Source organism: Archocentrus centrarchus, chromosome 20, assembly GCF_007364275.1.
Source record: "Archocentrus centrarchus isolate MPI-CPG fArcCen1 chromosome 20, fArcCen1, whole genome shotgun sequence".
Lineage (NCBI taxonomy): Eukaryota > Metazoa > Chordata > Actinopteri > Cichliformes > Cichlidae > Archocentrus > Archocentrus centrarchus.
Window position 1 is genome coordinate 12,231,306 of NC_044365.1, and position 21,187 is coordinate 12,252,492.

The 21,187-nt window shown below is 42.6% G+C and overlaps 1 protein-coding gene across 3 annotated transcripts in view; it reads right to left on the bottom strand.

Moving 5' to 3' along the window:
* The window catches only part of pard3aa (par-3 family cell polarity regulator alpha, a), a 315,863-nt gene that overhangs the window by 128,163 nt on the left and 166,513 nt on the right, over window positions 1-21,187 (bottom strand). For all 3 annotated transcript variants that reach the window (XM_030756195.1, XM_030756194.1, XM_030756193.1), the window contains 2 exons: window positions 10,844-11,029; window positions 10,218-10,388 (listed from right to left, as the gene is read on the bottom strand). In XM_030756195.1, the coding sequence (XP_030612055.1) occupies window positions 10,218-10,388; window positions 10,844-11,029 (357 nt within the window). The remainder of the gene's footprint in view (window positions 1-10,217; window positions 10,389-10,843; window positions 11,030-21,187) is intronic.

The following is a 21,187-nucleotide window of genomic DNA, read 5'->3' on the forward strand; positions in this document are numbered from 1 at the left end:
TGGGACCAATGGGCCCAAATAGTGTCTCCAGTCTTTAACAACCAATAGCCTGTCAAATACGGTATTTTGGATAGAGACGATGGAAGTCAAAGCAAGAGGAAGTAGATTGGGAAAAATGAAAAGAAAATAGAAGAAAATAAAACCCAGGCATTGTCCTTATTTCTCACAAATCATTGTAGCAGCTTGTGGGCAGCCAGGGGAATGCACTGGAAAAGAGCTCCCTGTACAGGACCTATTACAGATAGCTCCCTTGCAGCTAGACAGTCCAGCGTGGTTCAACTCTATACTCTAAAGCACGCTTTAAACCAGGAGGCCCTGGCTAATATTGATGTCTCGCAACACGCCGCTGGCTCCCGGCCAAGAAAAAAGGGGAGTAAAAATTTAACAAGAGCAGCAGGGAGACAGAGGAGCAGGATGGAGGGGAGGAGAGCGAAGAGGAGGATGTGCTGCTGAGCTCTTTGTAAACAAATGAAAGGATTTACAAAAAAAAAAAAAAAAAGAGGAGAATTATGGGGTGTGGGAGCTGAGGCCCCAGTGCAACGTGGGTGCAGCCAAATCGCATCCTTGTGGGAGTTGTGTGCCTCTGGGAGATGCATACCAGGGTAGAGGGACTTATCGGCTGTTTAATATAAATGAGAGGTTTAATGAGGTTGAAAGCACAAGACTTTATCGGGATGTCGGAAGATGTCGGAAGATGTCGGAGAGAAGTGCGTACGTGTGTGCGTGCATGTGAAACGGTGGGGGTGCTGGGTCAACGCAATTACAATCAAAGCCGCGGCCACTGGCAGCCTTTTAATAAAAAGCATGTCCCTGGATGATTCCAACTCAATAGGGTTCAAATTGTTGAAATGAAGATTTATTTAACTTGCTTTTCTCTCCTTTATTCAACCACTCTCTGCACTTTTTAATCTGTCTCAGATCTGGCAGAGGCTTGTCATGAGCTGGAAAGAATTAAGATGGAAGGTTTTGGGTAAGAGGTAGGTGGAAATGTGTGGACAGAGTGGAACAGAGAGAGAGCAGCTTAGGACCAAGCCATATGAAAACTATGTATAAGAAGGCTTTTGTGTGGAATAGATCTCAGAAAGAGTGCCAAAAGTTGGTGTTTTCTCACTTTCTCTAATAGCTGGGCAGGTTTATTTGAAAAGTATTTACTGGCTTCTATGGCAAACAGACGCTGGAATCAACACAACACAAAGCCAAAACTGCAGCAATTTAATCTTTGTGTATTCAGTATTAATTAAGTCTGCTTCTGTGCATGCTAATGCTTTAGCCCAGTCTGACTCTGCTAACTGTCTTGTGAATATTTAGTGTCGATGAAAAGCTGCGACACATTCATGCAACATTTGCCACAACCTAATATTCAGCTGTCAAGATGCGCTCTTTTTCTTTTCAAGGAAATATCTTTTGATGGACAATTACGCAAACCTTCTGATCCTGAAATGGAAAAATAAAAGCGCTTTGTGATCTCACAGTGTGGCAACCGGCTGCCAATTTATTCTAACGTCCTGATCAACTTGGTGAAGAAACCCATTTCGCCAAAAGCGTGCTTGCTCCTTTAAGGCTTTCAGTGATTTTAGCCCTTTCTTACCATCCAGTTCTCATCATATTATCGTGTGTTTGATTTGTCTTAATCTAGTCATTTTCAGAGTGGATTATCGTGTTGACTGAGGGAGAGGGCAGAGCTCTGCGGCTCACACCGAGCCCAGTCCAGATCAGCAGCTGCTCGGCTCCCGCTGGACTCGCTAAACACGCGTGCGGGTTTGTGTGTTCAAGGCGATGCTTTAATGTGCAATGTAATTGTGCAAATGTGCACGTGTCTGTGTGTTTAAAAAAAAAAAAAAACGCTTGTGGGAAGTGCAGACTTGTGCACAAATGTTTTCTTTTGCCTGTACATCAGCATCTCCCTGACCTTGAGTACTCACTAAGGGAGAAGAAGCAGTGTGTTGACAGGCATGGTCTTAAGCTGTCAACCAAGGCTAATAATGTCTAGTCCATGGCCATTTCCTGGCCTTCTATCCTGGTCTCAGCCTGTTGCCGGGGCCCTAATCCAGTCAACCTCCACCATAATGCTGTAATTACAATTCTTAAGCTGCTGCATCCTGCCCCAGGCACAACTCACCTCTCTGCTGGCCAGATATACCCCACTTTCATTAGCTTCTCACATCCACCTAGAGCCTTAACCTAATGCCTGTGCTTCCCAAAGTGGACTCACAAGTCTTTTAGGACTTCTTAGCGAAACTTCAATTTCACCAAAATATGACACAGATAGAAAACCAGCACAGCAGTGGGATATGTGAGAATAACACCTGGTCAGGTTTAACTGTTAAACCGCTGCTCTGTCTCCAACTATCAACATAATGATGGTCTTGCCTTGTTGCCTAGATTGAACCATCTATCACCATAAACTCCATCTGCAGGCAGCATGCAAATAAGATTTTTAGGCACTTCACCTCGCAGGAGATTTAGGAGAAAGGCAAAACTTTATGCTTTACTGTATGTGTGTTCTGACGTAATGCAAGCATCAAGCAGGCATGAGCCAATCATTCTTGCCTCATATCACATGTAAGAGGCATGTTTCAGTTGTGCACTGGGATCATTTCGTGCACTGATGCACGCAGTGCCTGTGAGTCAACTTCAATGCTGCATTAAAGCAGTTACAGAACAGAGTTCCACGGTGAAACAAACCAACAAAGTAGTTCTGTGCTTGCAAATAAAAAAAAAAAAAAAAAAAAAGGCCCTCTTCACATCAGCTGTTTTGTTATGCAGTCATTGCAGAGTAAACACAGTTGTTATTATTAACATAATTAGATTGGCCAAGGCCCTGGTGCTGTGTTGGCTCACTGAAATAGCTAAGAAACATTAAATGAAACAGAGCCATCAATTATATGATCATTTACATTCATGTTTACCGTGCTAGGACAAAATGGCTGCTGTGAAAAGGCCCTTTAACGCAGCAGCAAATGAACTTTTTTTTAGTTGTAGTACGGTGGCTACAGCAGAGAATAATTGCTAGTGCAGCTGAAGATGAGTGCCTACTACATGTGAACAAGTAAATGCAGCACAGGAGTCTACAGCCACACTGTAGACTCTTAGAAACACTTTGCTACATGGAGGTTTTTAGCACTATGTTTATCATGTTAACTGCTTAAAGAACGGGTGATGAGTGTTCACATACTTACATTTAACAATTAGTCTGAACACAAATATGAGCGATGCTTTAACTGGAATGGCTCTGATTTCCCAAGAGGATACACTCTCCAGTTTGAGAACCACTAAAATCAACAAGGAAACAACCAACATCTCTACAGCTGTGCAACTACCTTCACTAAACATAACTGCCATTAAACATTCAAAATTATACACAACAGATTCATGATTGTAGGTGTAAACACTTCTTTATTTGTAATAGCTATCTGGCCATTTTAAATACTTGCAGCTTATATGCAAATACTACTCTGTAAAGTTAAAAGCATGTGTCTGTGCATATGTATTTGCATACAGGTATGTATGTTGCTTCACAATACTTGGGTTTTCAGACACTAAGCACATACTTCACCTCCACAGTCCTCAACCATGCCCAAGCAGCCCACTCAACCGCTAGATTCGATATATTATTCTCTCAATTGGCCCTATTGAGTTTCCCCTGCTGCTCCTAAATGAGTTAGTCCTCAGAGAGCAGGCCGGGAATGAGGGCCCGGCAGTGCTGGAATTGCATTTCTGCTGCTTTGCGATCTACTTTCCTCAATTTAGTCGCTGTGCCATTGCAAACTGCATCTCCCAGAGTGCATTGCTCTGCGCCCTCACTTTATCCCTTCCCATGAATCACTCCTATTTGCTATGACAACAGGGGAGCTCTAGTTCCTACATGTCATGATCTAACTGGAATTCAATCAGTCCATATGAAGTTGGCCAGAGATGGGGGGTGGTGGGGGTGGGGGAGGGGGAGGGGGAGGGGGAGGGGGAGGGGTCAACGCAAATTTCCCTCCTCTGTTGTGGACCAGCATCTCATTGTCTTAAGGTCTCTCCCAGCAGTGGTCAGCTCAATACTAATAAAACCATAATTTACTAGGCTGGAGCTCTGATTGATAGCTCTCTCAAGGCTCTATCGATCAGCCCTTCTCTCATCCGACTGAGCGTCTTTTGTTAGGACCAGCCACTTCCTTCCCCCTTGTCTCTTTGCATAAACCGTCTCTTAGTCACTAACAGCAATGCTACTGGAATGGATTACAAACAGGGCTATTGGCATGCTGAGGACACTACTTTGGTGCTCTTTCACTTACAGAATCACCTGTTACATATACTCTCTTCACAGACTTAATTGAGTTACTATGGCTATGACTCCTTATGACGCAACAATGTTAAGGTGAAAGCATGGAATGAAGCCTGTGTTGCATTCATCTTCCTTCTGTGCCGTCTTCTATCGCTTATCAATAATAAAACAGTGTTTTTAGCTGGCCCATTACCTGAATCTGACCACATTTTCTAAATAAAGACAAGAGCCATGAAAAACAAACTGACTTATGAAGAGGTGAGGTCATTCTTGCTTTTGTTCACTAAAAGTCTTTCATGAGAAAATTGCATTAACTGGATTCAACCGACATACATAAAACAGACAATGGCTGAATACACTGCTTCCTTTTGTGTATTTGTCATGCATGCTTGCCTCCTCTGGTTATAACTGAATGAAAGAAGCTATGAAAAGAACCAAATTCTTGCTAATAATAAAGATTTTCTGAAAGAATACAAGGCCATCTCCAAGCAGCCTGATATGCCCTTAAACTGCTGACTTTATTAGCATGTTTGACTCTAGCTGACCACTGTAGGTTTGTAGGTCTGTAGGCTGACTGATTGAGCCTAAACAGACACAATCTGACTTCCAAGATCGGCGTGCAACGGCGTCCGGTTTGCACAGTATGCCACTTTCTGTAGAAGATTTGAGCTTTTTAGTCACACATCAACACTGTTTCTAAAATAATGTCCCCATTTCTTCCGTGCCATTTTCATTTCAAACATAATAGATTATTTAAAAAAAATATAAAAACCAACAAGCCTGTTCTGTTCAATATGGAACAGTGGAAAATGTTTGCCAGTTGTATTGTGTTCATCATGTCTGGTGGAAAATGTTTTAACCCCCACCCCACTCGTTGTGCTGCCCTTCCATCATTACGCATCACTCTGCTATAAGCCTGTCACATTGCTTCCATTTAAGCACTGATGTTGATTAGCTGTCATGCGTATCAGAACGTCAGTGTAGTAAATGTTTGGATTACTCACGGCTCATTTGTTGAGGAACAGCGGAAAACAGAACATTGCTATAAATGAGGTGAAATGTGAATGGATCAAGAATCTGAGAAAACAGGTACCTAAATGCACCGGGTCAGACACTGCAGTGATTGTCCCACGTGGTACTCACATAACTGGGGTTGCTGGACTGGGAAGTCTTTCAAGTGATCAAAAGAGTGAGAATGCTTTACATTCATGCAGAGTCGCTGTAAAGCAAAGGACCTAAATGACAGCAAAGTCGTTCTTAGGGCCTGTCTCCTGAAGTCTGTGACGGAGTTTCACGATGTAAAAATAACACACTCTGAATTTCAACTTGTGAAGATGAGCAAAGTCTTCCCCGGCAAACAGAAAAGAAGGGCACAAAGGATTTTGCAGTGAAGCATCTTGGTGGAAAGATGTTTTTGCAGCCTTGATTAATGTAATGCTTCACTGGCAAATCGTCATAGACCTGTCAAGAAGGGCCCCAAAAAAAAAAAAAACAATAACAAAAAAACACGACTGCCAGTCTGTCAAAAAAGCCAATGTCTGCAGATCTCTGTCATAAATAACATCACAATGCACAGAGAGGCATAATATGTCATGTGATGAATTACAAATCAGTGAAACTAAACCAAACCGCAAGCATGCTTATCATCAACCTGTCAGCATTTAGACACCGGTGTGATAAATATCTTAGTAATATCATGATCTGCAGCAGACAGAAACAAACATTTGCCGCTAAGTTAACTTCCTTAAACAGAATATTTAGGTCGGTGCACGTTGGACACGCTAACTCTTAAAATCCAGCTTAATTCTCAACTCAATTCTCCACCCCTTAGTTGAGATTATAGCTTTCTTATCATTTCTTTGCATTGAAATGAGTTCTGATCATACTCTATTTATTTAATGTTCTGTGTAAGCAGCACACTTCTACGACAAATTTTTACATTTGTGCTCCACGACACTCAGCCGTCCTCATTTCCGTCAAGGAAATGACCTCCGTGCAAATAGAAAACTGTAATTGAAGGTTCTCCCATCCAGTGTATAATTACTGTATCATTAACATTTCTATGGCGAACAACTAATTTAAAAAGCACACGCATGATTGTGTGTCAGACAAATATGATCATGCGTCGTAACGAAACAACGGGACGCAGTTATAATGTGTGATTTAAACTGATAGGAATTTTTAATCATTCTATCAAAGCAGCACAAGAGATCTGCATTTCAGTCAGTCACAAGTCTGCAGGTTTGCGACTCCGACATCAGTCCGTGCACTTAAGGACACGGCGCACTCTGAATAAAATAATGGAACTGAAATGACTTTTCAAAAAATTTAATTGCTTAAACACATGTGACGATATATAATTATAGAACTCAGATATAGAAAGAGAAATTATACAGTCTGAAGCAGAGATGCAATTACAATGTTTCAAACATATTGGCTGTGACCAATCTTATTGCCTGACTATCTGGGGCAGAATGGCAGTTTTTCAAAGAGGGGCTATCTGTGAAGCCAGAACAGAAGGATTAATTGTTCTGGTACAGAGTGGCGCTGTGTAAGTGTGTGTGTTTGTGGGCATTGGTGCTTGTGTGTATCCATATTTGATATATTATATTTTCTGCCTACTTTTGTCTTCTGTCTGCTTGCTTGTTAAATTAATTTTCTCCTGGCACTAGGACCAACTTCGAAGGCGTGCTACTTTTCTGAAAACATCCTCTAACGTCGATCTTTTTTACATGTGACTTCCTGCTTTGTTGAGTCACTGCTATTCTGTGACCTGGCTGACCGAGTATTCGCAGGCCAATTGAGATTGGTGCTTTAAAACTTGGATGAGTGCAGTAAAGTGTCGACACTTGTCATATTTTGAATCAGGCAAATGGAGACCTTCCGGGTTTGTGCTACATTAAAAAAAGCCCCCCACTCAGAGCACTCACTGCTTTGTTTGACGTGAATATGACCTTAATCATGCTGAAGGTTTTTTTTTTTTTTGTATCCCAAGGTTAGTAAAAAAAAAAAAAAATCTCATTTAACCCAAGGCACAGGCTACTCATTGCCACTGCTTTAATGGCATAAATATAGACCAGGTCCTCCTCAGACATGGGATTAATCACGGGCCATCAGCGGGATGAACCAGTCTGCTAAAACGCTTCTCTTTGCCTGTGAAAGAGTCTTTTTGGATGGAACGAGCTCCGAGCTCTACCAAAAGAAAAAGGGTTTCAGGAAGACCTTGGATAATATTTGCATGTACGTGTTTTACAAGTGCCACATAGTGCATTTCATATTCCCATTAAGGTGTTTCATGTTTCCATCCATGTTTACGGGGGTCCTTATCGGTTATAAAGATACAGCATACTCTGAATAAGTGGCTGTAGCTCAGTAGGTAGAGCAGGTCACCTACTGATCGGAAGGTCAGCAGTTCAATTCCTGGCTACTCCACGCTACAAGCCAATGTATCCTTGGGCAAGATACTTAACCTCAAATTGCTCTCCGACGCAACCGTTGGAGTGTGAATGTTAGATAATTAAAGCACTTAGCTTAGTTAATCATGGAAGTGCTTGTATGAATGGGTGTGCATGGGTAAATATGTTGTGTAAGCGCTTTGAGTAGAAAAGCGCTATATAAGAACTAGTCCATTTATATTTTCAGCTACATTATGTAGAAGAAAATGAGACTGGTGGATTTTTTTCCCCCAAATACCCACCAATCTAAACAAGCTTAAACTACTAAGACACTGCTATGCTTCACCACAAATGCCCTCAGTTCAGACCAATGGACAAAAGCAAGGTGGTGATGAAATCAATGCAATTTTCACAGAGTGGGGTGGCCTGGATATAGTGCACCCACTGAACCCCCCCCACCCCATTCCCCACACCCAAAACCACCACTCTGATGCATTAGGCTGTGTTGCTCAGCTCCTCTCCCCTGCAGACAGTGATGGATCTGATTCATTTCAATGGTGGCCTCCAGTGCTCACTCCCATTCGGCTGGGTGACAGTGGCAAACTGGTGCAGGCTCCCCACATATCTGCTGGGCCAATACTGCAGAGCATGGGGAAAGGGGCGGTCGATGTGGCAGCTGGGAGCCTGTGTCGACATTTAACTTCTGCTTCTCTTACTCGAGGTTTAAATTCTTACACTTTACAATCTTATCTTTTCGACACTCATAGTATATTAAAATAACCCTCCGGTGACTTTAAGGCATCTATTCCAACCACTAAGCTCCCTGAAAACACTGCAATGTATGGTTTCCTGTAATGGGACCTTGATCAATGGAATCTAAAATGTACTAATATATCTCCTTCTGGTTTAGTTTCACACACTCGGTTTCATTCTAACACTGCCAACATGTTGTCTCGTAGCAACTAATGTTGAAATAAATAGCAAGCTATATACAAACACACAAATTCTCTCTGAACAGATTCATGTATAAATACCACTTTTCATCTCTCTGCCTACAGAGTGGTAGTGTAATAATAAAAAGTACATAGAGAGTTATATATATTTTTGCCATTTCTAATGACAGTAGCACAGCTGTCTGCTGAGTGTCAGTCTATCTACCTGTCTGCCTGCTGGTGAGAGATTAAAGGCGACAGGAGAGTGACTGGACCAGTGTGATAGAGCTCACTGAACCTTGGGGCTGAGCTTTCCCAGGAGGGACATGTGTCCTCTCCCTCAATCAGGAGGTGGGGTGGAAGAGAGGGAGAAGCAGAGGCAAAACTGTGGGGTGGGGGGTGTGTGTAGAGTGAACACTGACCCGCACTTAGAAGAACAACTGTATTGTGTAGTAAAAGAGTAGCACCAATCAAATAAATTCCTCCCGTGTTCTCCCTGAGAAATGTTAAATGCCTAAAACCTGTTAGACTGTGGAGAACCACGAGCTGCAGGAAAGGAGGTGAAAACAGCTGCACAGGGTAGCAGGAGCTGTCGTACGGTGAAGACAGAGAAAGGCGATGCTTAGAGAATTAGAGAGTGAGGGGTTACCAGAGAGGGTGAAGGACAAGGAGCGGGAGGTAGGGGGGTGGGGGGGGCTCAGCATGAGTCTCCAAACTGACACACAGCCACAGGACAGAGGCTCCAATTAGAGTCACAGCAACACTAATCAAACCTGATCTACAACCTCTGGCTGCAGGGGGAGGGGGGGGAGGGGGTGCATGTGGCTGCAAATGTATTCACACATCATTCCACAACGCTGGGATACAGTCACACTATGCATGACATTTCCCATTCAACTTCATTTCCACACACATCCGTTTGGGGGCGGGGGTGTCACTACTGTATGTGAATGACAGCTTTTCTTAAAAATGGTAGGCTGGGTTAAGTTTTGCATCACAATGGACATTTCATGAAGGCACTTTAATATTCTTGACTGTTGCTTCATGACAAACATCCACCTTGCCATAATGCATATTCCTTTATCTCCCAATCCTACAGTGTTATTCTGCAGAGCTGTCAATCACAACTCAGTGAAGTACTTCTTAGATATCATATCAAGGCCCACCGTGAGCAAAGAAAAATTGCACAGAGAATGGGGAAAATGTGAGATGGTATCACGCGTCTCACACAGGAAATGGGAATGTTTGAAGATTTGCATGGTGGTGTGGTCGCTTCATAAAGGTCCTTCTCTTAAAGTTCCCAAAAACCTACGGGGGGATAGATTAGCAGCAGTGGAAAGGTAGAGGAAAATCATTATCATCTATCTGCCAAGTTGATATGTAGCTATCCTTCATCATCATTCTATGTGTCTTCACCTTATTCCACCTTACTGATTCAAAACAAAGCAATTACAAACATTATGTCCCACAGTCCATCTTAATGTTATGAGAGGTCATGATTAGAGCATTAATAAGGATACTTGATTTAAATAAAATAAACAAAGGGAGACCAATTAAATCTGACTCCTAGTGATGCCAATTAGTCACATCAGCGTGACTCCTCCCTGACTGCTGAGTTACCTCATTGTTTTTTGCCACCCGCCGGGCCACGATGAGCTGGATCATCCCTCGCTTGTTACCCTCTACAGACATTGATTTGCGCAGCATTTCCATGGCATCCTGATTTGTCATCTCGATCAACGACTCCCCGTTGACTGCAATAAGTTGGTCATTAACACGCAGACGGCCATCCTGCAGACAAGAACCATCATGAGAAAGTGCAACGCGGCTCATAAAACACAATCATCCTAAGTGCTGAACAGAAGCTGCTCCTGAGGCTGCACTTAGGCCAGTGATTCCAGGGTTAGCATGAACCCTTTTCTCCAACATATTCTGATTTGTAAATTATGTCCATTCCCGGTTTAACTTGTTGGATGTCAAGCTAGTGCATAACACTGTTATTCATGAGTGCAAATTCATGTCTAATTTTTCAAAGAAATAATAAAATATTGCTGAGTTAGCTGCCTCAAGAGAAAACAAATCTTTTTATGCCACTCAAATATTACATTACAAGTCACAGTGACATCGTCTGTCATGTATCACACCATCTTTGCACCCACCTGTGTGTCCTTGAGTTACAACAAAACCATGAATGAAATCCATCAAGGAAATGGCCAGAGGGTAGGAGTGGAGGAGCAGTTACTTGCCTTGCTAGCAGCACCTCCATTAATAATGGATTTGACGAAGATGCCCAAGTCAGCGTGGTTCTCCTTGGACCGGTTTCCTTTGACACTGACCCCCAAGCCCGCTGAGCCCGAGTCATTCAGCGGGATCTCAAAGGTCATTAACTCTTGTGTACCATCAGAGTTTAACACGATGTCATCTTTCTCTTGCTAATGTTAAAAAAAAGATTGAAGAAAGAGGGTGAGGTGAATCTTTAAGATCTATTTTCTTTGACGTCAGTCAGCATTTAACAAGAAAGAGTAAAAAAATGAATATTTGTCATGGCTCTGGCACTGCTACAGTAAGCAATAAATCTTTTTTGGGCTGTGCTGACTCCACTTACTTGCTAAAGTTGGTAAACTATTGAACCCCCGCCTCCCACCCCTGTGCAGTGTCACTATCATTCAAATGGTTTAAAAAAAATAAATTAAATAAAATAAAGATAAAAGAGAATAGCTGAAAAAAATAAAAAGAAGAGGGTTTGTGAATGACAGGAAAATGGAAAGCAGACAGGACACAAGATAAAGGGGGTAAGATGAGTGGAGCAGAAGAAAGCGAATGGATGGTAAGCATGTCACATATCTCAGGGCTGTCACTGTCAATTGGCTGCACTGTCTAGGTGAGTGCTGCTAATTCCTTTCCACCACCGTGAGCTCCGTGTAGGGGACAGTAGAGAACTTTGAAAACGCCAGGTAGCAATTTGATGCTCAAACAACAGTGGCTTCCTTTGAACACCACCTCTTTGAAAGATCATTTGTCACACATTAAGGACCTGATCCTCCTGTCCTTTGCAATGGGCCCTTTTTCAAAATCACAGAAGTAGGTCCAATAATGCCATACTCTTCATGCATGGTTAACAAGAAATGGTTCCTTTCAACTGCCAGAGAGGTGTGAGAGAGTACTGATGAGTTTCTATCAGCCAGCGAAATCAATTCAGCTGGAAAATAGTCCATCAACCAACCACTCCTGTCACTTTTCTGACAGTTTCCATTGGTTTCCATTGGTTTCCAAATGGGGAAAAGAGGTGTGAGACGAAGCTAATTGTGCAGACAAAACAACAAAGGCATCTAGAAGCCGACAGGTTCTTGCTTTTAACTCCTGGAAAATCTGGTAAAGGGCTGACCAGAAGTTCTAGAGCTGTAGCCACCATACTGTAGCTAATCTAGTGCGCTGACACCTGAGGCTTCGGTCCACAGTTGTGGACTCATAGTCTGATACTCATACTCTGTATGTTTCAAAGTGTAGTTAACCTGCCGCCTAGCTACATTAACAGCAGTTCATTTTTTTTCCTCATGTTATCATGTATACAGTACAGCAGATTAAACATTACACCGCATGCCACTGCTCCACAGGAAGCTCGAGAGCATTGTTGTAACACTGTGATTGGTCAGATTCCACTGTACCATAATTATTGCCACGGCACCCAAAATCTACATTAACAAGACTGGAGGTGAGAGCAATCAACCCTAAAAAAAAAATCTACCACAAGATCTCTTTACATAGACTCACATCAATACACCCGTTCACACAAACAGTCAGATGGATCACAGCCAGGTGCCCTTCACAGCTGCTCGGATGAAGAGCGAAACAGAGGAAAGAGGGGAAAGGCAGAGCACAAGGTGGGTTTTTTTTTTCTCTCAATGGCTGAGGAGTTATTAGGATGCAACGGTGCATTCAGGTGGAGGCTCTTTTCAACACCATCCGATGGAGCCCCTATTCTCCAGACGGCCCTCATATCTGCCTCCTTTTCTTTCCCTGTGCCTTTTTCTTTTCCAACTTTTAAAGCAGCAGTACACCTGTCTGTACAACTCACCAACTGGGCTTTGTCTGGGACTGGACCCTTAGTAAATTCAGACCGCTGGAATCCATTTAATCACACGGCATTCAACACCTGGTGCTGCAATGCAGGTTCTATTACAGAAATCACCGGTTACTGCCAGGAAATGACCCTTTCCTTTCCTTTCCTCTCCCTCAGACTGCTGAATGAAGCAGACAGGGGAAAGGAAAAAAAAATTACTATTGAAAAACAATTTGTTATCCAGGACAGGGGCAAATATAGGCCATCAACACTGTCTAAATAACCATTCTTGTATGGAGCTTGCAAAGACATCATGTCAGAATTTCTCTAAACTCTGACAGCTGTTAGAGTGGAGCTGCTTTACCTCAATGTGTGAGCTGAGATTAGTTGGTTTGCAATGCAACTCCAACAAAATATAACACAGACATACACTGAAAAGAACAGTTATGGACGTCGGGCACTGCGCGTCATTGGCATGGTTGAACTTTTTCTTTAATCAGGATGTTTTATTAAAATAAATTGATAAAACATCTTGCAGCTTTGAATTATGTTCCCTCTGAGGCTTTTAGCCCAGCAACTGACAATAGTAATATACTGGTTGAAAAAATTACTTTGGATGGACAGTCTGAGTCTTTGCACGTGCGCGCACATGTGTGTGTGTGTGTGCGCGCGCACGTGTGCACACTGTCTTCCAAAATGATGACAGAATAACCACCCACTCAGAGCTGTGTTCCGGGAATAGAGGGCCGAGGCAGAGAATGAGAGAGCAGTGTAACATTTTCATCAGACAGGAACAAGCGCCGCTAGCCAAGAATGAGTTTGTCAGGCTGCTTGACAGGCCTTCTTGCACGGATTCAACTCGAGCAGAGCTGGATTCAGCCATCTCCGAACAAGAGAAAAAAAGAAAGTCAGTTCATTGTTCCAAGCTCAGCCCCGTGGATGCACCTGGGACAGAGAGCACAAAGGTACTGACAATCAGTGAAATGATGTAAAAATGGTGAAAAGGTTACGTGCTGAAGTCAACTTGAAAAAGCACCAGGAAAACTGTTATATGAACAACACATCTCGATAACCGCAACATCTGCTTTCTCCAGTCCCCCCCCCCATGTATGGTCCCCATAAAAGGTAATAAATGATGCCAACATACACAGACAAAGTCACCTTTGGGTCATCCTACTGTTGTTTCCTGTTAGCTTTCCTTTTTAAAATAAGATCACCTTTAAATTTGTCCAATCTGAAAAGTAAAACTCAAACAACTGGGCTATGATATACTCTGCACTCTGCGGGGAAAGTAATGCCTCAATAGTCAAGACTCTGGGTTACTGAGAAGAAGATGGGGAATCAAGGTCCAGCTGAGCCCTTAATCCTGTCCACTCCAGGAGAGCTGCTCCACGGCTGACCCCGGCATCTGACCCCAGCTTCCCTTCATTGTGCTTAACGTATATATGTGACAAAGAAAGGCTTCTAGAAGGCTCACTTCAAATATTACTGAGATTTTTGCTTTCTACATGCTATCATACACATGGTGGCTACCCCAGGGGGGGTCCTGTGTGGTTGGACCGCTGGTTGCGCAAGTGTTCAGAATGGCTGCGGTTACGTGCACACATTCTGATTTAAATGATGTCGCTTGAAGATTTACTGTTAACTGTATACACGGGATGTGATTTAGCACAGTCTTGAGTGTACAGTACGTGCGCCTACGCATTCACTCAGACCAATGTAACGCGCATAAAAGTGATGAATGTGTCATATGTCATTCATTCATCTTCGCCTTTGATATGCGTTTGATCAGTTGCCTGGAGATGGATATCATCCCTTAGGCGCAGTGGCGGCTGTTACTGCGTTGCTCTCTATAGATTAGTATTAAAAGCAAACAGCTTGGAAGCTGCCAAATTGTTTTGGTGGAAAGAAGTGGACGTTCTCACAAATTTATGACAAAGCTGAGGGGCATGTGCAGCCAAAAAGGTGCACTGCGCAGATTAAATCTTTAACATAGTAAACATGATTCATATCATCAGTTTATTAAAAGCTTATCTCAGGCTTCCAAAACAAATTAAAATTTCAATGGATCTGGGCCTGTTTATTCCCATCTATTATTTGCACGACCTGTTCACAAAATAGTCCAAAGTATAATTGCGATAATCATTTTGGCCATAATCATGCAGCCCTAGCAGAAAATATGCAAGGTCCTGATTATTAAAATCAAAAAACTCACCCTCCACCAGTTTTGGGTGGAGTGGCTGCAATAGCATTGTTATCATTATCCCCTTAGCCCAAGTGACTAGCCACTTGACCAATTCATCACAACAGAAGACCATGTAAATTTTTTTTGGTCCCCTCTGACTCAGCCTTGCAGCACCAGTCTATTATACCATTAAGTCCTTTATTAATTAACACTTTGATAGCCTAGAAGCAGTTCATTACTGGCAGGCGAGGACTATAGCTTTTCACCAAGCTCACAATTAGGTGAATAAAAGTGGGCAGAGAAAGGAAGCGTTTGCTAGCAAAGGAGCCCCGCCTGCCTATTAGGCTTGTTGTACTGTTTCTACCTTGCTTAACTTGTCACATGCTAACAAGGAATATTTGCTGGATGTGTGCAAGTGCGTGGCAGAGCAAGAGAGCATCAGAAAAAAGCCAGAGAGAGAGTGAAACAGAGAGTGCAAATGAATTACAATCATTTCTGTTCACACGTAAGTCTGAGTTCTCCGCACATCGCTGCCTAAAACAATTAACACTGCTGGAAACTTCTATCCACACTTGGCCCAATTTGGTGACATAAAGGTCAATGGAAATGAATTTAAAAGGGCTAAAAGAAATCAGCCATGGGTGTAATTGCAAAAGTGGTGCACGAGTGATAAGTATTGTAACACAAATTTCTTTTGGCGGTGTTTCTCCTTGCAACATTTCCAGACAAAGAGGCTGAATATTAAATATCTCAGAGTCAAGAAAACAAATTCAGGTACAGTGAGGGGTTGAGAGGCGAGTTGTTAGACAGCACCAAAAGGCAAGATGCGCACACCTGGCAGTGGCAGGTTTTAAGTGTGTTACATGCTCTTCACTGAGCAATCCAGCACATTCTGACCCAGAGCTGACGCACTGGGACCGGTCCCCTTTAGGGATTTTCTAATGAGAAAGCTCATTAACAGACTTAAAGTCTGTTTCTATGAGGGCATCTGAGGCTAGATCTATCCACATCACAACAAATACATTATGGCAACCGGCTATCAGCGAGGGCACCGGCTGAATCTCACGGTGAGGAACCAAAAACAGGCTCATAAGCACGGTTGACTTGACACGGGGGTGTTTCTGTAAGCGATTAGGAAGCGATTTCATCTTATCAAACGGAACGTTAAAAATAAAAGGCTACTTTCTAAACGTAGTTGGCAAGTGTGAACGTTTCCAAAGGCGTTTCAGTAGAACCAAAAGCGTAGATGCACATCATAGAGCAGATGTCTCTCATTTTTAGCTAATGGTGGATAAAAAGCGCTTCGCTGTGTCCAACTGCACATACACACTTCAAGCCATTATGTGTTCTGGAAACAGACGCTGAATCCCCTTCGGGAGAGTAACTGTGTCGCCATAAGTGGCCTTTAACTACCTTGTTTATCGGCATAGCACAATGCTGTGGTGCACCCTCCCGTTCTCTGCACTGACAGCAAGCATAATTATGGGAACAGCTGCTCAAAAGTGCTAAACGAAAACAGGTGGCTTTGACGAGACTCGCACAGAATTTTTTTTTTTTTTTTAAACCGGGCTGGCATTGTCTTCAACCATGCTTGGCATTATTAGCCTTATTTATGACAGCGTATGTGTCTAAAACTGTGCACTTTGATAAGGAAGCATTTCTATAGGAGCCAAATTAATATTGCAAGAAGGACTTATCAGCCTTAGATAGTGTTAATGATTAATGAGAGAAACAAAAGGGACGAAGGAGAAAAAAAAAGGAGGGAAATGTGACGTGATAAACATCAGAGAGAGAGGAAAAGTGTCCTGACAAGATGGATTCCTTATAGAGGTTTTTAGTGCCACAGTAACATAGTGGAGCCTTACCTACCAAATCACCAAATCACCGTGGTCCTATCATCTTAGAGGCATTTTTTAAAAAGCATAAAGTGGAAGCCAAAGCAACCTCTAAGATGCAACTGATGCTGCCAAGCTGTTCTGAAGAGCTCTAAAGTCACAGGCGCTCACACTGATTGCACACTGCCAAACCACAGCACTACAATGCTCCTTTCCAAAGGTCTTCAGAGCAATTCCTGTAATTTGACTTCACCTGAGTTCCGACTGTATTTTCAGAACCGATTTACAGATGAGGGGTCAGCGATTGCTGCGCATTAGTATTATTAGAGCAATTTGCAGGATTACATCCATTTATATTCCTGCGGCTGGTCTGTTTTTTAAGCTCTATCATAGCGGGAGACCGGGAATTCATTACAGAAGTGTGAATACCGGCGAAAAGGTTGGAACACCTTAAATGACCAACTCTCCAGAAATGATTAATCATCTCGAGGTCTTCGCCAAGTTTTACTTAGGTAAAATAGCTGGCTCTGTCACCTGCTGTAATATAAATAAGCCACTTAAAAGACACACAAGAAAGATTCTGTCTTTGGCACTTTATTATTAAAAGTTTCAATGAATTACATCACCCTTACAGTCAGTCAAAAAAAAAAAGAAAAACATTACTCTTGGAGACATCTAATTATATTAACACCAAAGATGTGGCTAGCACATGGCTTAAAATAGCCCTGTTTATCATGATTCAGTGGAATATGCTAAATGGTTTATTCTAAAAGCGTCACTGTTAAAGCACTGAAAGATATCAGCCAAGTCACAGATGGCAGTTAAAAAGGAAAATTGCTACATTTTTAAAAGCAAGGAGCTGATTCGCTATTAGAGTTTATTGTTTCACTCTAGCTGTTAGATGTATCCATGGCCAAAGATGGACTGGTTACTCTTCTGTTCTTGCATTTTAACGTTCCATGTAACCTGCGCTGTACTGCGTTGAGGAGTGTATAAATGAATGAGGAGGATTGAACTTGGCTCTGACAGAGCAGATCTGTGTATAATTTAGTTGCCTCCAAAGACAGGGGATTGTGTTTTGTTTGCTTGATATCAATTCATTTCTCCCTCTACCGGCTCGGTAAATGGATCTCTGCAGCAGGGAAATCAATACAGCTTCATACGTCTGTTCTTGCCTTCCAACTTTAACACAGCCAAATCATGAATGGGAACCTTACTGTACTGCAGGCACTACAACAAAAGCCAGCTGTGCAGTACTGTTAAAGGAATGATTAGAAAAAAGATCGGCTGTGAATAAATATGGGCGACGATTGCTTGATTTTTGAAATCAAAAGCAATTTCTAACCTTCTATCTATTCTATTCTGGGGCACCAATGCTTTTATTTCTACTGTATATAATCATTTCTGAGACCTATGTTGGAGATAAAACAATCATTAAATGGAGTAGTTCTGAATGTCGCAGTTACAGCACAGTGGTAAAAACATACCAGGCAGAATATGAAACCAGGCCACTGGGGTGGGCACTTATGAAACAGGCCATTAGTGTGCTATAATTTTAACCAGCAGTGTCACGCATTTGTCTGCGCGTCCTCAACATTCACATGAGCCATAAATTCGGCTGTCACATCAATCTGAGGCCAGAATTAATCGTGCAATTAAGATCCTCATTGCTTGGCAGATATAGCTACTAATGGATCAGTGACAAGTGTGATATGATCATAAAGAGAGGTTTTTAATGTACTGTTTAATTGCTCTTATGTGTCTCAGTGTTACAACAGTGGCTGCGCGAGCCCATCTGTTCTCCATAGTCCGCGCTCCTGTCTCGGAAGGAAAATATGCTGTTCTTGAAGGGTCACGGAATGATGTAAGGGCAGGCACGGGCACTGTTATGATGGTATTTGAGCACACAGTGTGTGACTAAGGAATGCAATGGTGTGTGTGAGATTCTGCATTTGTGGCATTGTTTAAAACATATCTAATGTAAGCATAAGTGGGACACAGCAGCAAAAGCAACGGGCTAGTTCACTTAACTTGTAGCGAAGTGTTTTGTGCTATATTTCTTCCTATTCCTTATTGATGTAATAATAAAATGCTTCAGATTATACACGCCTCCCCCCCCCCTTTTCTTTTCCTGTGTCTGCTCTAAATAGCAACGCAGGAATGAGTTCAATCACAGGTGGCAGGGTGTGGACAAACATCTTTAGGAGAAGCCATGAGCAGTGCCTCATTTTTTGACGGCTGCCATTGCCTGTTGCACAATGAAGCATGACGTTTGACTTTGTTATTATGGGGGGGGGGGGGGGGGGGGGGGGGGGGGGGGGATTATAATATCCACTATGAAGGCAAAGCACTGCTTGCAGCTATAAGCACAAACAGTGCTGCACGCTGGGAGATAAATGGCTACAATAAATAACATCCACTCTGCTATGTGCTGCAGTGTGAAATGTGTCTTCTCTCGGTTTCATGTAGAAAATGTAGCAGTCTGTGGGTGAGTGTGTGTTTGTTAGAAAAACTTACACTGTCGAGCCTTGCTGTGGTCAATCTCCCTAGGCAGGTGTGCGCACCTGACAGTTTCATGTGAATGGAGAAGTGAGACAGTGGTGTTGTAGTTAGACTAATGTGAGGGAGATGGTTGCATTTGACCTTTTAACCTTTAGCCTTTTCTTTATCTTATTCCTCTCTTTCTTTATATAAAGATACAAACTTTCTCCACTCACTTTCACCTCTAATAGGAACAATCACAAAGGTGTGACGACACAAGCGGCGCTCACAAAGAATTCATAAAGTCTTTCTACCTCCAAACCCATAGGGGGCACTAATTCATCCGACTTCCACCCTTTAATCTCTTGCCTTGAAATCACTGACTCAAACTCCCTGAGCTGTCAAGGTTTTTTTCACCTAGCCATTGATCAAAGCCCACTACTGCATCTAGGGTTTGAGTTGAATATTAAGACAGCGCTGTCTTCTCCCTGTTTCAGCACTTCTCTCTACGCTTAAAGGCCACGAGGTTCAAAAGCGAAGAAGCAAACATGACAACAAAACAAAATGCAAAAGATCTCCAACCTTCTAAGACATGTTTAAGGATGAAGGAGGCTTTGTAGAGAAGAACATAGTGTCTAAAAACAAAGTTGTTATTGATGAGTCTGGAGTTTAGTAAAGGTTGAAGCCGCTTCTCTGATAGAATATACTGTATGTCTGAATATATCTATTGACATCCTCAGAGAGGAGAGCGGAAAATAGGCAGCAGTCACAGCCGCATTGCCCCATTTTCCTCTATTACCATTTAACCTTTTCTCCTTCCTGCAATTACATATTTATTGAAAGCTATTGAGAGCTCCCGCTATTGCTACTGAAAGCATGTCAAAATACACCCTGACCGTGGTAATTAAAGATGCAATGCGAACATGCTGGGAGAGTAAATTAATTCCTCTGGGGGCGCAAGCAGGACGGCGAGCGTGCAAGAAAACATCGAAACAAAAAGAGGCACGAAGGGATTTCCAATGCTGACATTAAACATCAGCGGGCAAATGCCAACTAGACAAAAAGGTCTCGTTTTTGTTTTCATCTATATGGCGGCGGCGGGGGGGGGGCTCCCACATGTGTCTGTGTGTGGGGATATCTCTGGCACGCCACTCATTCTGAAACTTAAAACTGCTGCACTGTCATTCGAGGAACGGCATGAATGACAGCACATAAACGCTCATCCATAGGTGTGCGGCTATGTGTGCCGCGCCAGTACAGTGTGGAGCAGAAATATATGCACGCACACATCACCTACCCATCCACAGTGTGTGACAGAGGAGGCAATTACCAGCCACAATTTTCTACCATGCTTTATTTGCAATAACTGTCACCGGCAGAGCCTTGGCCTCCTTATCTGATTTTTATGAACATACTTGTAGGGATTATTGAGATTTGTGAAAGCACTGCTGGGAAATGTGAAACTGTGAGGGAGAAAGAAATTTTTTAAAAAGGAACAGTAAGCGAGAGAGTAAAAATTAAAAAAAAAGAAAAGAAAATGTTAATCTGCCATGGCAAGCGATGAAATATTAACCAGCAGTCTCGCACAACGTGTCGGTCAAGAGAGGGCGAAGTCAAAAACAAAAAGAGAAAGGAGATTATTAGACAGGTTTTGCATGATGGATTTTTTTTTTTTTCCTAATCACATCATGCCTGAGGAGCTAATAGAGTGCAGCCATCAACCTCTCATTCCACAACACTCGTAAGTAGACGAGCCAGGAGCAGGCGTGCGGTTTTAAAAAAAAGCCCTCACAGCATCATTCAGCTGCTGTCAGGGCCGCATGAATCAGTTTGGTGCGCCCCTCCAGTTAGTTTTGAGTATTAACTAGTTCTGTTAAAGAGCCAGCTGAATAACCTGAAGGTTACAGGTTTGATGCTAGCCGTGGCCCGTGAGCCATGCACAGCCATCAAAAATATAGTGCACTTTATAAACATCTGTGAGACATTAAAAGACTGCACAGGTCCTTTTGGGGATTTCCTTAATAGTTAA